This window comes from Cynara cardunculus, assembly GCF_001531365.2.
Source record: "Cynara cardunculus var. scolymus isolate 2C chromosome LG 16, CcrdV1, whole genome shotgun sequence".
Taxonomy (NCBI): domain Eukaryota; kingdom Viridiplantae; phylum Streptophyta; class Magnoliopsida; order Asterales; family Asteraceae; genus Cynara; species Cynara cardunculus.
The window spans coordinates 9,333,765-9,348,117 of record NC_037543.1 but is presented as its reverse complement, the minus strand read 5'-3'; the positions used below and the strand labels follow the sequence as shown (position 1 = coordinate 9,348,117).

Genomic DNA, 14,353 nt, shown 5'->3' with positions numbered 1-14,353 from the left:
ATGATTTAATAAATTAATGTTTCAAATTTAAAACAATAAATTATATAATTATTATATTATATTATATCATATATTAATCGTTTTAATTAACATTGAATTAAAATAAAACATGTTATTAATTAAAAAATAATTAGAATGTATATATAAATAATTTATAAAATAGTTAATAAATGTTGTAGTGGGAACCACTTTTGAAAGTGTAGGTGAATTGCAGATGTGTAGGTGGTAATTACAAAAGCTGACGTGACACAGTTGAAAGTATTGTAGGTGAATTGCAGGTGTGTGGAAGATAATTGCAAAAGCTGATGTGGCACAATTGAAAGTGTAAATGGATTGCAGGGATGTGGATGGTCTAAGAAGAGTCTCAATGACATCAAGGTCATCAATGTTGGGTTCATCATGATCATCAAATTGTGAGCAAGTGTTGTCAGTATCAGTAGTTGGTGGCATTGTTAGGTCATGGCTCATTCGTTTTCTTCACCAGTTCAAGCTCTATTTCTAGTGATGTCGTGTGTTTAATTCTTTCATTGTCATCCAAATAATCTTTCATGCACACAAAACACCCCATGAACTGCAGGTTTAGTCTTGTCCGCCGCATCGGGATGATCCTGCCACTAAGAGAAAAATCGAATTTCGAAGCTAGGGTGCTATCTTGGATTGTTAGTATATCAGAGGCCATGCATGCCAAAACCAGAAATTGCGGTTGCTTTTGTTTCCACCATTTTAATAAATCAATACTTTCAAAATCTTTGGCATTCGAAAAGGAAATAAAATTAGTACGCATATACACACTTAGTTCACCCAAATCGGTATCAAATCTAGATTTTTTACTCGTTTCATTTTGAACATCATTAAGACGTTAGTTACTAACTCACTCCGGTTTTGGCGATGAAAACTATAACTAGAACCCGGAAAAAAGCCCGACTGTAGTGCAACCTGTGCTATTTAAAACCACAGGGACTAAATAAGTAATTTAGGTGTTAAGCGCTTATCAAGTCACATTACTTTACCGAATGAATATGGCAAGGACTAAGAATCTTACCGGGTAAGAGCGAAGGCAAGAATCAAGAGTCTGACCCGGTAAGTGAAGACGACAACTCTTACCATAGTTAGCGCTTACCGGGATAAATTGTTACATACGATGCGTTTTGGTGAATAAAATCTTACCCGATAAGTAAGCGATAGTGTTGAATTTTACCATTACGCGCTTACCGAGTAAGTGTTTAGGTAAACAGCCCCTTACTCTAACTTATGAAATATAATTATTTATATATTTTTTAAAAGAAAAAATAGGTAAAATATCAAAATGTCCACTGATTTAATTGAATTAATGAAGTTTATTTTTTTGGGTTAACTAAAAAAACCGTAACCGTGACAAATTGAATACCATAGGTATCAAAATCAAGGCCACAGAGGTTCAAATGCGGTGACTCTGAGCTATCTGTAAAGCAGGTGATCGCCCTGTGATAAGTCGGCTTGCATAACGGGTTGGATATCTAGGTTAATAAAAAAAATCAATAATAAACATAATACTGACTTTGGTCATAAAAAAAAAAATCAAAACACAATGACCAAATCCATAATTCACTACCTGTTTTCTTCATTTGATTCGTGAATATTGAATCTCACCAATCAACTCGGTCCAAGGTCGTACATTCGATCCTTCAAGAGTCAATTCCGAACCTAGTTCCTATAAGATTTATTGGGTTCGTTTGATTCTAAATTAGGCACGGAACTTGTTGTCATCAAAGTAAAAAGAAAAAAAAAACTCATAATGCAAATAGTTATGCAGTTTAAAATCAGGAATAAGATCATTTCCCATGACCAAAATTGCAAGGCAACCATCAATTTTCCATCTATAGACATATCAGCATCACACACAAACGAGAAACATAATCGTCCACAGTTTCTGTGTATCTACGTATATATTTAGATAGCAGCAGTAAACGAAACGAGTCAGTGCATGGTGGGGCGAGGCGTTCGTGGACGAACAGGGGTCTTCGAAGGGCTTACCCTGCATCAACATAATAAACACATTTCAGTGTTTAAACAAATAATAAAACCCCAGCGGGTCCCACATGGGTCTTTTATTTTTCAAAGCCACAACGTTTTGAGAAATTGGAGGATGGCTACAGAAGAATGTCATTTCCATACACAAGAATGCCTAGAAAGTTATCAGAATGTCATGGATTCGGAAAAGCACTTGTCACGAGGTCATTTAGCTAAATAATCCCACACGGAGTAAGGTATTGGGAAGGGTAGAGAGAGTTTCCGTAAAAGATCCTCCCCCCTTTTCTTGAAAAGTTTTAGAGGATACCTTATTGGCAATGATCCTAATACTGCACCGCTACAGTTCAGAGCTGCAATTGCACTCTCGGCCTGTAACATCCAGCACATGATTACTACAATGTATAAATAAGCAAGAGAAACGAAACTTCCATAAAAAGATGAAAAAGACGCAAGATATCCTATCCGTGTTGAATTCCTCACTCGTTGCTCTAGTTTCACAGAAAGATGGTCATTTTTACTGAGTAATTTCTTTCATTGACACAAGGAACCAGAAGACAGTGATTAGTGATCAACATCCAAAAACCAGATTAAACAGGACCCTTATTAACAAAAACAGGAGAAAAATAAGGAATAAATAAATAACAGGCAGCAAGATAAAAGTAGAAATAAAATAGCCTGGTTTTCCAAGCTATTATATGTCCAATCAGGTTAAGAAAAGAGAAACCAAACATAATGTATATTCCAAAGCGGTAGAATTAAATTGCAGCAAAAGTAAAACCACATATAACGTAAGGTAATGGTATATGTCATAGTGGGTTGGGTTCCAATGAGAAAGACTCGTTGTCATGAGAAGGTGAGAAAGGGCGAAGGTACCTTCATATCGTGTGAAGGTTTGTCGTAAGACCTATGATGATAACTGTACATTTGTGAAGGTCATGTGACCGGAGATAGACAGTTTTAGGTCATGTGAAGGTTACAACCTTCTTGACACAATATAACGTAACCTTGACACAATATAAAGGTTAGGTTACTTCACATTTTTTTCACCTTCTCACGAAAATGGACACAATCCCGACTCACGTCATAATGGCATTCATTATAATCAACAATGAAACAAAAAAACTCCTATGTTTGTACAGACTAAAAATCTAGAGTCACCATTTGTGATGGAATACAATTAAGGCACTAATCAATGCCAATACTAATAACGGCTCAATACTTTTGAGTGTATTTTCCTTTAGAAAAATAAATGATTATACAGAATTTCTAGGCTAATTTCACTTCGTTACATCTGAACAGCCTATATGTATTTATTTCCTCGTATAACCCAACAATGGAAATAGAAGATTCATAGAAACCAATCAATGCAAAGTAATGTGAGCGAAGATGGCAAATTAGTTGCAACTTGCAAGAGTCTAATTGTCTTGTAGCTGCCCATATTTATTTTTATCTTGTTGTTCATCCTTGTTTGTTTAGCCTTGTATGTTTCCTCTTGCCCTATTTAAAGGGACTTTCTCCCTCGCTAATAAACACAAGTTTCAGCCTACTGAATTACATGGTAGTAAAGCCTAGATTTTGATAATCAAACCCCTAGCCTAATAAAATAACCTGCCTCCTTAGCAGCCATCAATGGCCATTTGCATCCAGAATGCAGTCTACTGCCGACTAATTTTTATAACTATTATTTGCTGTCAGGCTCATTTTCCCAATGCGATAAACATTCCTTCTTTTGATCTCTATTCGACTCTTGTTGCTATTGGCTTCTCGTCTTATTTCATTTACTTCTTTTTATTTAAATCCAAACATATCGATCTCAACCTGGTGGAAATTTTATCTTCAAATACCATTAGAGGTAGGGAAGGCTACTCTTGGAATTAGGATTTATGGTGGAGTCATAAGAGATGGAAACAGTGCTGCCTTGAGACTTGACAGCAAGGAAGATTGTTCACTGGCATCCAAAGTGAGAGGTGGTATTCATTATTTTGATGGTAATTGTTGATGATAAAGTTAGCACGGGGGATAACCAATAAGGCATCGAAGGTTTGAAAAGCTTTATTGGGAATCTGTTTCAATGACCTTAGATGCCTTAATTACTTTCTAGGAATTGAGGTTTCTCAATCTTGATAAGAGATTCTTTAACATCCCAGAACTACCAAAATTTAGCATGCATTTCAGGGAAAGAACAAAAAGTTGCCAATCTTAGAGTACAGAAGAAAGCATGAGATGTCAGTTACAAAATCTGCTGCACATTTTTAGCAGGGAAGGTAAGTAATGGAAGCCGAGTGTTGAAATCACAAGAAGAATTTAAGAGATTTAGGTGTCAAGTACTCTAAACTTAAACCAAAATGAGTACATGATGTGATAGCAAGGAAGAGATGCACTCGAGGAATAGTTAATAGATCAAGCAACCAAATGAATAAATCAATAATGATGATAGATCCCTAATAGCAGAAAGAATGGACGATAGTTTGACGAAAGAAACTAAATGATAAAATGAATTCAATGGAAGTTTTAAGCACAAAAATCTGTCTCGTATTGGGAGTAATTTATTTCCATTTGTCAAGATTAACCAGCATGCGATATGCAAATTTTTGATAGATGTAATATTCCATATGATTTATAGGGCAGAAACATAGTCAAAGTGAAAAGGAAATGTGAGATCACAACATATCAGTAACGTAAAAAGGCTCTCAAAAGTTGTTTAATCTAAATATCAGATTGTATTAGAAATAGGTATTTTAATTTTTTTGTACATCAAATAAGAAGAAATGTACAAGAATATATCATTACCAGGAAGCTACTTTAGGAAACTGTATAAAAATAAACTAGAAAGAAGAGCCCTAATGATCTACATTTAGCTAATACTTCTCCTCAAGTTAGAGCATAGATATTAATAATGCCCAACTTGTTACAAAGATAACCAACCTGAACCCCATTTAAGGCTCTCGTGAAGATATCCCCAAACTGTTATGTGCTCTAATATAATCTATAAATAATTACACACTTTATTGAATTTTCTCACAAACAAATTGACCATCAATCTCAATGTGTTTGGTCCTTCCATGTAATACATGATTGGATGCAATATGAAAAGAGACTTGATTGTTGCACCGCAATTTTGCCAGTACTGAAGTCTTCAAATCCTATTTCAGTTAGGAACTGATATCCACATTACCTCACACATGGATTGTGCCATATCCGTGTATTCTGACTTTTGGCGTTGGATCGATAGATAACATTTCTGTTCTTACTTCTCCATGAGACCGAATTCCCTCTAACAAATATACAATATCGTGAAGGGGATCTTGTATCCATTTTGGCAACTACTCAATCTCCATATGGCTATATCCATGATTTGCATACACAATGCCACATCTAAATGTTCCTTTCAAGTAACACAATTTGTTTTTAACGCTATCCAATTATGAACATTAAAGATGACAAAACTGATTGACCACATTCAATATCAATATCAAGCATCACTGTAAGATAATTCAGCTTGACAGGCTATGTTTGGCAACTGCCTGAAAAACTAGCAACCGATTGAAAGCTAGCTGATAAACTAATCACGTTTGGCAAAATTTGATGATAAGCTAGTTGAGAAATGTAAAATGATCAAAAAGGATATGTGAAAAAACGAGTCAACTCTTAACATTACATAATATAATCAAAACAAATTTGTGATAATAATATAATGTGTTAATGAGTACAAATCAGATGGTCAAGAAAACTAGATAAAAACAATATGTTAATTAATAGAATCTCAACTAAATTATTATTATATATATACATAAAATTATAGATGTGGATTTGGGTAACCACATATGAATTTTAAAGAAAATCTACATTAAATTGATAACTTTAAATAACCGTTGCACATAAATTGAATAAAAGCTAAGTTTGTCAGGTGTACATGTCTTAATTAATTAATAATTCTTCAATAAAAAAATTAAATAATTATTTATCGATGAAACAAAAGAAATATAACTTTAATCTTTGTATAACTTATAAAAACATTTTTAGAGTTGTTATATTTTATTTTTGGTTGACTATATTTATAGAATAAAAATAACAATCATAATCATACTATAAGAATAATTCAAAATAATTAATAATTAATAATTAATATTAGTTAGCAATTAAAAATTAATATCATTTAATAATTTACAATTAACATCAATTAGTAATCTATAATTAGTATTAATTAATAATTTATCAGAAGAAAGCGGCAAAAAGTTTCTGGAATTTATTGAAACGGTATGCTAACTTATCAACTAGTTTATGGCCATCCAAACGGGGTTTATAAGCTCAAAAAATAAGCTAGCTTATGGATGAAAAAACTAATCGACGACATTGATTAAATATGAAATATCAGGTTGCATCATTGTATAATAATTCTACTTCCCCCAACCTAAAGGATCTCGGAATAGTTCATCCCTTGTACGGTCCATGTTGAGGAATATTGGAGAACAAGGTTTTGCACCCAATTTTCCTATTACAGTTATCAATCAAGGACATATTTTCTCGGAGATAAAAATATAATCTTTTTAGTTCTTGTAACTTCTAACACCCAAGAAATACCTTTAGTTCCCTAGTCCTTTGTGAGGAAATGTGGAATTCAATATTAATGAAAGAACAAAAAGAGATGAGACCCTTGTAATTCAATATTAATGAAAGAACAAAAAGAGATGAGACACTCGTATCAGCATTTCCAGTCATGACATTGTCATCTACATAGACAATTAACAAAATGATATTTTGTACGCTTGTAGAACACAAAGTGGTCTCTTCATACCAAACTTTTTAATAGCCTCACTAAATTTTCCAAACCAAGCACGAGGACTCCACTGAAATAAAGATTTTTGAAGACGACAAACATACCCTGAGAAACAAAACCCAAGAGATTGTTCCATATATACCTCCTCCTGAAGATCGCCTTGACAAAAAAATAATTCTTGATATCAAGTTGATGCAAGGGCCAAATATGAGTAGCTGCTATTGAGATGAACAACCGAACAAAACTCAGTTTTGCATCAGAATAGGTTTAAGCATAGCCCTTAGCAACAAGACAAGACTTTAATCAAGCAACATACTCGTTTAGATTGACCTTGATTGTGACCAGCCATTTGCAACCGATAGGTATATCCACCAAGTCCCAAGTACTATTGTCATCTAAAGCATTCATCTTTTGTATCATGGTAACAACCAAGATGAGACATGGCTTTAAGGAGAGTTTTGAGGATGGAGACATAATTCAGGGGAGCAATAAATGAAGAGTAATGTGATATGTTGGTATGAGAAACAAAGAAAGAAACAAGATAGCTACATGAACGCTTATCTTTATGCAAAGCAAGACGGATATCATCATTAAAGATTGGATTTGATGATGAAGGAGCAGACATAGAACAAGAATCAAGAGGCGGATGTTTGGAGTAGACTTGAGTAATAAGAGGCGTTGAAGGAGTGGGTTTTGAGATAGGAATGGAGGATGTAACAGAATAGACTGCCAAATCATCATCATCCATCTGACGAGCTTTGATGAGAAAAAGTAAGGTGTGTCTTCCATTAAGGTAACATCAATCAATACAAGACACTTTTTAAGACTAGGACAATAACATTTGTTGCCTTCTCGAATACAAGAATAACCAAGGAAAACACATTTCAAAGACTTTGGGATCTAATTTTGAACCGCATAGACGAACATCCGGAACAAAACAAGTGACTTATTGAAGAAAAGAGTTTTGTAAGGGATCTCATGAAGAAAAACCAAAGACGGCATTCAGTTGATTAGAAAACATGTAGAAATTACATCACACATATTTTGAGATGTTGAGGTAAGCTCAAGATAAGTAATGGCTTATGGAAGCACAATGTTACACATTTCATTATGTAAAATGAAGTACGTATAGGATCAAAAACTAGTGCATTATGCTTTGGTTTCATATGGATAGGAGGAACAGATGATGTAGATTAAGCAAAATGACATTTTACTCAACGAATTACCACCGGCTATTGTGTCCTTGTAGGTAGTAACCTTGTCTTGTAGAAAAGCGAGACATAGCATAGGAGTCATAGTTAAGCGCCAAGTTAGAGAACCATGCAACATGTCTCCTGTGAGATGCATATGCCAAACAATTACTACTGGAGTTGTGGATTCTCAGACAAACTAATGAGGCTATACTATGATAACTAGTCTGCTATCCATATACTATTCATATAGGCATGAATTAAGTTTTCTACAAAGGGACCAACAAATTAAGGTTAGTTGTCATCTTGTGAGGAATCGCATCATAGGTACTTTAACTTCCCTTCATCTATTGAGAATCTCCATATTCGTATAAAGCACCAACAAGCAAGTATTATAATGAAACCTCTTAAGACAAGTAAACTTCATATGCAGCAAGTTGGTCATGATCAACAATATAACTTGAGTGCTACAAAAGTCCAATTCTTATTTATCTCCTCATGTTTATATTCATCTACATGTGCACCTTCTTTGCTAATCCTTATTTTATTTACCCTTTTACCTTTTTAAATAATGTTCTTCCTCGTTTACGAACACAACTCTTAACTATTTAGTTATGATTTATCTTTGATTGAAACATGCTACGTGCATGACCTTGCATCATGGTCTGTGTGATGCTTATGCTTTCTACATTTATACAGGAGGTGACAACATTGATCACAACTCCTTGATTTAGCAAGGGTTTCGAGGAAATAAGCCCTTGTAAATGGCCTCTCAATTGCAACTAACAGCAGAAGGTTTCCATACAATCCATATGAAATTTACTTAAAAGCATTTTAGCATTATGATTCTTATATTTGTTTTTCACTAAAAATTGGTATGTAACTAACAATTGTTCTAGCATGATTATGCATGCTTAAAAGTATGAACAAGCATTTGCTATTCTCTTTATAAAAGCACCCTACCAGAAGTTATAAGCTAGGCGGATTATATGATGAAATAACTAACTTTACATATGATGAGCGAATGTTAAAGAAGAAACAAATCTCGTCATTATTGATTAGGCCGTGATTACTTTATTTTCTCTTACCTCCTATCCCTCTTATTATGACCAATTCTTTTTGCTTGTTTTAGCAAAAGTGAGTGAACGAAGGTAATCAAACATCAGTATGAGCATTGATGTTTTCTCAAATTTTCTCAAATTCACTATAAATGGGTTGGGGTCTTTGTGAAAGGAGATTCATACTACATATCATTGATCATCATATAGGAAAGAGAAAATTGTAGGTAGACATTCCTCTTCCTCTCATAATGACTAATTAACGCTAAACAAATTATCCTTTTGGTTTTAGCAATGACATAAATATTTAAAATAAGTAATGCTCAAATATCCTTTTGGCACACCTTCATCGGGCAAGTTGTGAAGGTAAAAAGCAAATGTCAAATGCTCTTCTAACTTATATAACAAGGGCTAGTAACAAAAGCCTCGTGGACTTTAAGAACTAGATTATGACATTGTCATCTTTAGGAAAACGAGTTGGGGAAGACTAAAATTGAAACTAAAAGAACTATAAAATGTATCCAAAAAACTAGAAAGCATTCTTAGCTATAAATGAAATCATCACGCATATTCCCATCTAAGAACAACTCCTCTTATGCTCCACTTAAGTAAATCTCAGTCATCAAAACGGAGTTAAAGAACAAACAATCCACCCGAAGACCAGATGTTGAAGTATTCAAGACGTGAAAAAGCAAGTCTAACAATTGTGTGTATGTACAAATGTAGCCTCTAACATACATGCATAAAGATTCTAACAAGAACCGACACCTATGTAACACTCAAAAAGAAAATTGAAATAAATTTGAAAAATGTGATCTTTTAAAGGTAAGTTAGACCATATTGGAACAAGGAGTATTAAGGAAACTAAAAGATCCACAAAAGCTCTAAATGCTATTATCCAATATTGTATATGTTATATAACCACAATGATTGTCTTCTATGAGTATACACAAAAAGATACTTCTATGTTGAAATATAGACTACACTCAAGAAGACAAAACAAATTGAGCTTTGTTTCTAAAGGAATGGTACTTACATACTCCTAAGACTTGGATATCTTAAGAGCTTCAATTTGTATGATCAAAGGAGGCTTGTGTTTATTGACACTATGTATGTGGCAACCACTCTTAGTTCATTTGTATTATGTTTGCTTGTGTGGTTGTGTTCAGCTTATCGTGTTCAGCTTATTGTATTCAGCTAAGGCTACCAAATACTTCATTCTCAATTAACATTACAAGTACAGATGTATGTTTTAGCATAATTCAAAAATATTTGAACACAATAATGAGTTCTTTTATGAGTATATATACTAGAACTAAAATGTAATATATACTTCATTACTCATATACAAGAAACTCAACCGAGCCTTGTTCACAAATAGATTATTATTAACGCCGTTCACACTCTTGAAAGCAAGTTGGTTTAGATCTTCATTTACATCATCATCTTTCTAATAAGCATTCTTGTCATACTTTGTTGTACTATAACACTCACTGGAAGCATGCAATAAAGCTTTTGGTGGTTCTCACGTCTCGAAAGCACCAAGTGTTAGGTAGTTATAATTGGGTAATTGTGCCCTAGTGATTTGCATGATTGCCCTCTAATGTATTAATATTGTTTAAGCAAGCCACAAAGGAGCTCATTTACTAGTCATTGAAATCTCAAGAAGGGTTCGATGCACGAAAGTAGGGGAAAGCCTAACCACATAAATCAACATGTTTGAACTAAGCATTCCTAGTGATGAGGATATCAATAACATCAAGATGCTCTTAACAATAACATCTCTTTCACATTGAAGCCTAACTGCATGCCAATTTCAATTTTTTAAACCTATGGGAAGGTTTGTGATCACCAAGACAAAATTGAAGTGCATTCTTGCTTTTAAGTTGGGATGATCAATACATCTTAAATTGGTTAAATGGCATGTAACTAGCAATACATTACAAAAAGGAACCACAAACATGAGAAGCAACTTTGCATTGTTACTTAGCTTGTTTAGAGCACCAATACAAGCTCCCTTATCGATTTGCTACATAATCTAGTCTAACAAATGTACATATTAAAGCAACAAAAGAAGCTAAAGAGATTAGAAAAATCACCATCACAAACTCCACAAACGCAATACGAGATGAATGATGATAGTCTCCTAGCAACCTCAAGCGGTAAACCTATGAGATGCAAATTTATATAGTATATGGTTAACAATTCAAATGCAACAAAGTTGTCAAAATTTTGTACATGGATAGCTGTGAACCTCTCCACAAAGTGATTCGAAGAATAGCTTGACATCTGCCTGAGTAACCTGTTTCAAACAGAATAGAGATCACACAAATGCTCCCGTACCAAGGTTTGTCAAATGCATGCACAAGGATGATAAAACTTGAACTACCTTCTTGTCAATGTTAGTACAGTAAATAGTTCTTGCACACATTTCTCTTTCATCCTCAGACTAAACACAAACAATAGAAGGATAATAGAGTTAGCACGACTGTACATACATAGTTTATTCCAGTTTCACAAGTCACAGTAAAAGAACCTCACTCGTGGCAGAAAAGTTGGATTCACTGGTGCAATTGCAGTTTTTGACGGCAGCACCCTAACCGGGTAGAACCCGAGCATTGTTCCAGCAAGACTCAATGCATTCTTTGCACCTTCTGCAAGCATAGTAGAGAAATTGTAATGTTATACCAAGCACAAATAAATAATACTTACTAGAGGTATCAAAGGTTATATTTGCATACCCTCATCAGTGAACTCAATAAAGGCAAAACGTAGAACAGAATTAGGGTCGCCACATACACGGCAGTCAACAACCTATTGGGTCAATAAGAAAGATACAGGTTGGAGACCAAGATATATACCAGACACAAACACCAAGGCTTCTCATTATGATAGGGCAAACATATTTACCTGCCCACAATTAATAAAAAGTGCCGCAAGTTGTTCCTCAGTTACCTATACTCAACCCAGCGCAAAAGAGCAAACATACATTCAAACTTCATTGGGAACTGATAACCAGCATACTCCAAGTAAAAATTGATATATGTCTCTTTACCTGCTGATCGATGTCGGACACATGAACTGTTCTCTTAATGGCATCTTCTCGTTGTGCCATGTTGGTTCGGCTATTCATCCTCCGTTTTCCGCTACTAAAATTACCCTTCTTCTATTCATAAACAATTAGAAAAAACTCAGAACAATGAACGACAGAAACACAACATAGACAAAAGAAAACCTCAATTTATGTATGTGTCCTTTTTGCTAAACCTTAGTTTTAAACTTGCCTATGAAACATATAGGAAAATGCAAGTGTTAGCATAAACCCTGAATATGAAACAAACAAGAAAGTAGAAAGGAAACTAAGGATGTTGATAGAGTATACCCGTCCAGTGGAAATGCCATTGACGTTGAAAAAAGCTGTGTGGTTAGTTTGGAGTAGGAAATCGTTAGCAGCAGCATATCCAAAGTGACCAGCAACAGATGGTGATTGTACTAGAGTCCTATTATAACTATTGTTGGAAAGTGAAGGGGGCACAAATTCTTCAGCCATAGGATTCAATTTCGACAGCATCTCTTCCAAATCCCTCATTTCTTTCTTAAAATCCTCCTCCTCATGATCATGACGATCAACACCATTCACCACCATCTGGTGCTGCTGATGACTCGCGACACCATTTCCATTTATTGAAGTCCCGTTTACATTAGTCATTATATTCTTCTCCTGATGGAAACTCTGATGGTTATCATTTGACCTCGAAATCAAAACCGAAGATTCTGATTGATCAACATCGTTTGATTCGATTGACCCACCATTCTCAACAACAGCCATGATATCGATCGACCACCGACTGACACTAGTCTCACGGAGTTTTTTCTTTTCTTTTCCTTCTGCAAATTTTAGTTGATTCTACCGATCAAAATTCGAAGATAAACGTTTCCGATTAAAAAACTTGTTTTAATATAAAGAAGGAAGCTGAAAACATTCATACAATTACCTTATCGAAGAGTCTAAAACGGACTGCTCATTGATTGATTGAATTGAACTACAAGATCGTCAATTGAGAAATGATATATAAATCCAATGAAACTACAAGAAAGTCAAGAGGCGAAAGGAACCTTTTTCTTCAATAATGCATCACTGTTACCTTGTTTGAAGAGAGAGGCGAGAGCCGAGAGGTGTGTTCTTCGTATGGTCCGTTTTGGTAGTCTACATTTTCAATGATACGGCACATGCTCCAAGAATGTGTTTTTTTTTCTTTTTTGTTGAAAGCATTTAATGTAAGATTTATTTTTCTAATTCTTTTTTAACTTTGTGTAATTTTTGATTATGTATATATATATATTATATTATAAAGCATTTGATAAAAACTATTAAAAATAATTTGTTATGCATTAAGTACTATATATTGATGCATATCTATACTATATTATAAAATATTTGACAAAAACTCTTAAAAACCATTTTTTATGCATGAAGTAATGTTTATTGATGTATATTACTTAAAATTCAAGATTACAAGTAAATTATGCATAAGTACAACTTATTAAAGCTTCATGTTTGAATTCGTGTAACTAACTGCGGATAAACATAATCAAATAAATGATAAACATCTCATTTTAAAATATAAAAAATCTGAAATATAATTAGGATAATTATCGAGTTCTAATAGAATCTTTATCTTTATAAAAATTTATTGTTAAGCCAAAAATAAATTACTTCACTATTTGATTTAAATTAAATTATAATAAAAAAATGAATTAAATAAATATATAAAAAACAAAAACTTTTAAATAATTAATTTGATATTAATATCGATATATTTTTTAAAATTTATTTTTAGTCAAAGTAAAAAACATTATCTTTCTCAAAGACACATAAACCATATTATATCAACAAACAAAAAATAAAACAAAATATTAAAAGAACGATGTATCTCGCTGCATTGTGCGAGTACCTTCTAGTTACTTAAAATTCAAGATTACAAGTAAATTATGTATAAGTACAACTTATTAAAGTTTTATGTTTGAATTCATGTAACTGATTGTGGAAAAACATAATCAAATAGAGGATAAACATCTCGTTTTAAAATCTAAAATATAATTAGGATAATTATCGAGTTCTAACAAAATAATTAATTATTATCGTTATAAAAAATTATATTATTAAACCAGATATAAATTATTTCGTTATTGAACCTAAATTAAATTATAATAAAAAAATTGAATTAAAAATTTATACAAAAAATATGAATTTTAAATAGTTAATTTGATACGAATATCGATATATTTTTGTTAATTTTTTATGATATTTCAAATTT

General features: G+C 33.2%; 1 protein-coding gene across 3 annotated transcripts; it reads right to left on the bottom strand.

Moving 5' to 3' along the window:
• Nucleotides 1-1,787: 1,787 nt before the first annotated feature.
• LOC112529194 (polyadenylate-binding protein-interacting protein 12-like) lies at nt 1,788-13,244 on the bottom strand. Of its 3 annotated transcripts, XM_025140321.1 has the most exons (12): nt 13,181-13,244; nt 13,031-13,078; nt 12,418-12,923; nt 12,091-12,201; nt 11,946-11,990; nt 11,777-11,849; nt 11,577-11,689; nt 11,425-11,484; nt 11,290-11,337; nt 11,135-11,203; nt 2,318-2,379; nt 1,788-2,014 (listed from the first exon to the last, which is right to left on the bottom strand). In XM_025140321.1, exons 3-12 carry the CDS (start codon nt 12,862-12,864, stop codon nt 1,957-1,959), a joined length of 1,086 nt encoding a protein of 361 aa, XP_024996089.1. In that variant the 5' UTR covers nt 12,865-12,923; nt 13,031-13,078; nt 13,181-13,244; the 3' UTR covers nt 1,788-1,956. The 3 variants fall into 3 exon arrangements, with proteins under 3 accessions (XP_024996089.1, XP_024996088.1, XP_024996090.1); XM_025140320.1 differs by lacking the exon at nt 13,181-13,244 and having other exon boundaries at nt 13,031-13,166; XM_025140322.1 differs by lacking the exon at nt 13,181-13,244 and having other exon boundaries at nt 12,091-12,198; nt 13,031-13,166.
• Nucleotides 13,245-14,353: the final 1,109 nt, after the last annotated feature.

Coding starts and splice junctions, on each gene's coding strand:
- LOC112529194 (XM_025140321.1), bottom strand. CDS start 12,864: ATGGCTGTTGTTGAGAATGGTGGGTCAATCGAATCAAACGATGTTGAT. Junction 11,850..11,945: donor TTTTTATTAATTGTGGGCAG/GTAAATATGTTT, acceptor TTGACCCAATAG/GTTGTTGACTGCCGTGTATG. Junction 11,485..11,576: donor ATCCAACTTTTCTGCCACGA/GTGAGGTTCTTT, acceptor GTTTGTGTTTAG/TCTGAGGATGAAAGAGAAAT.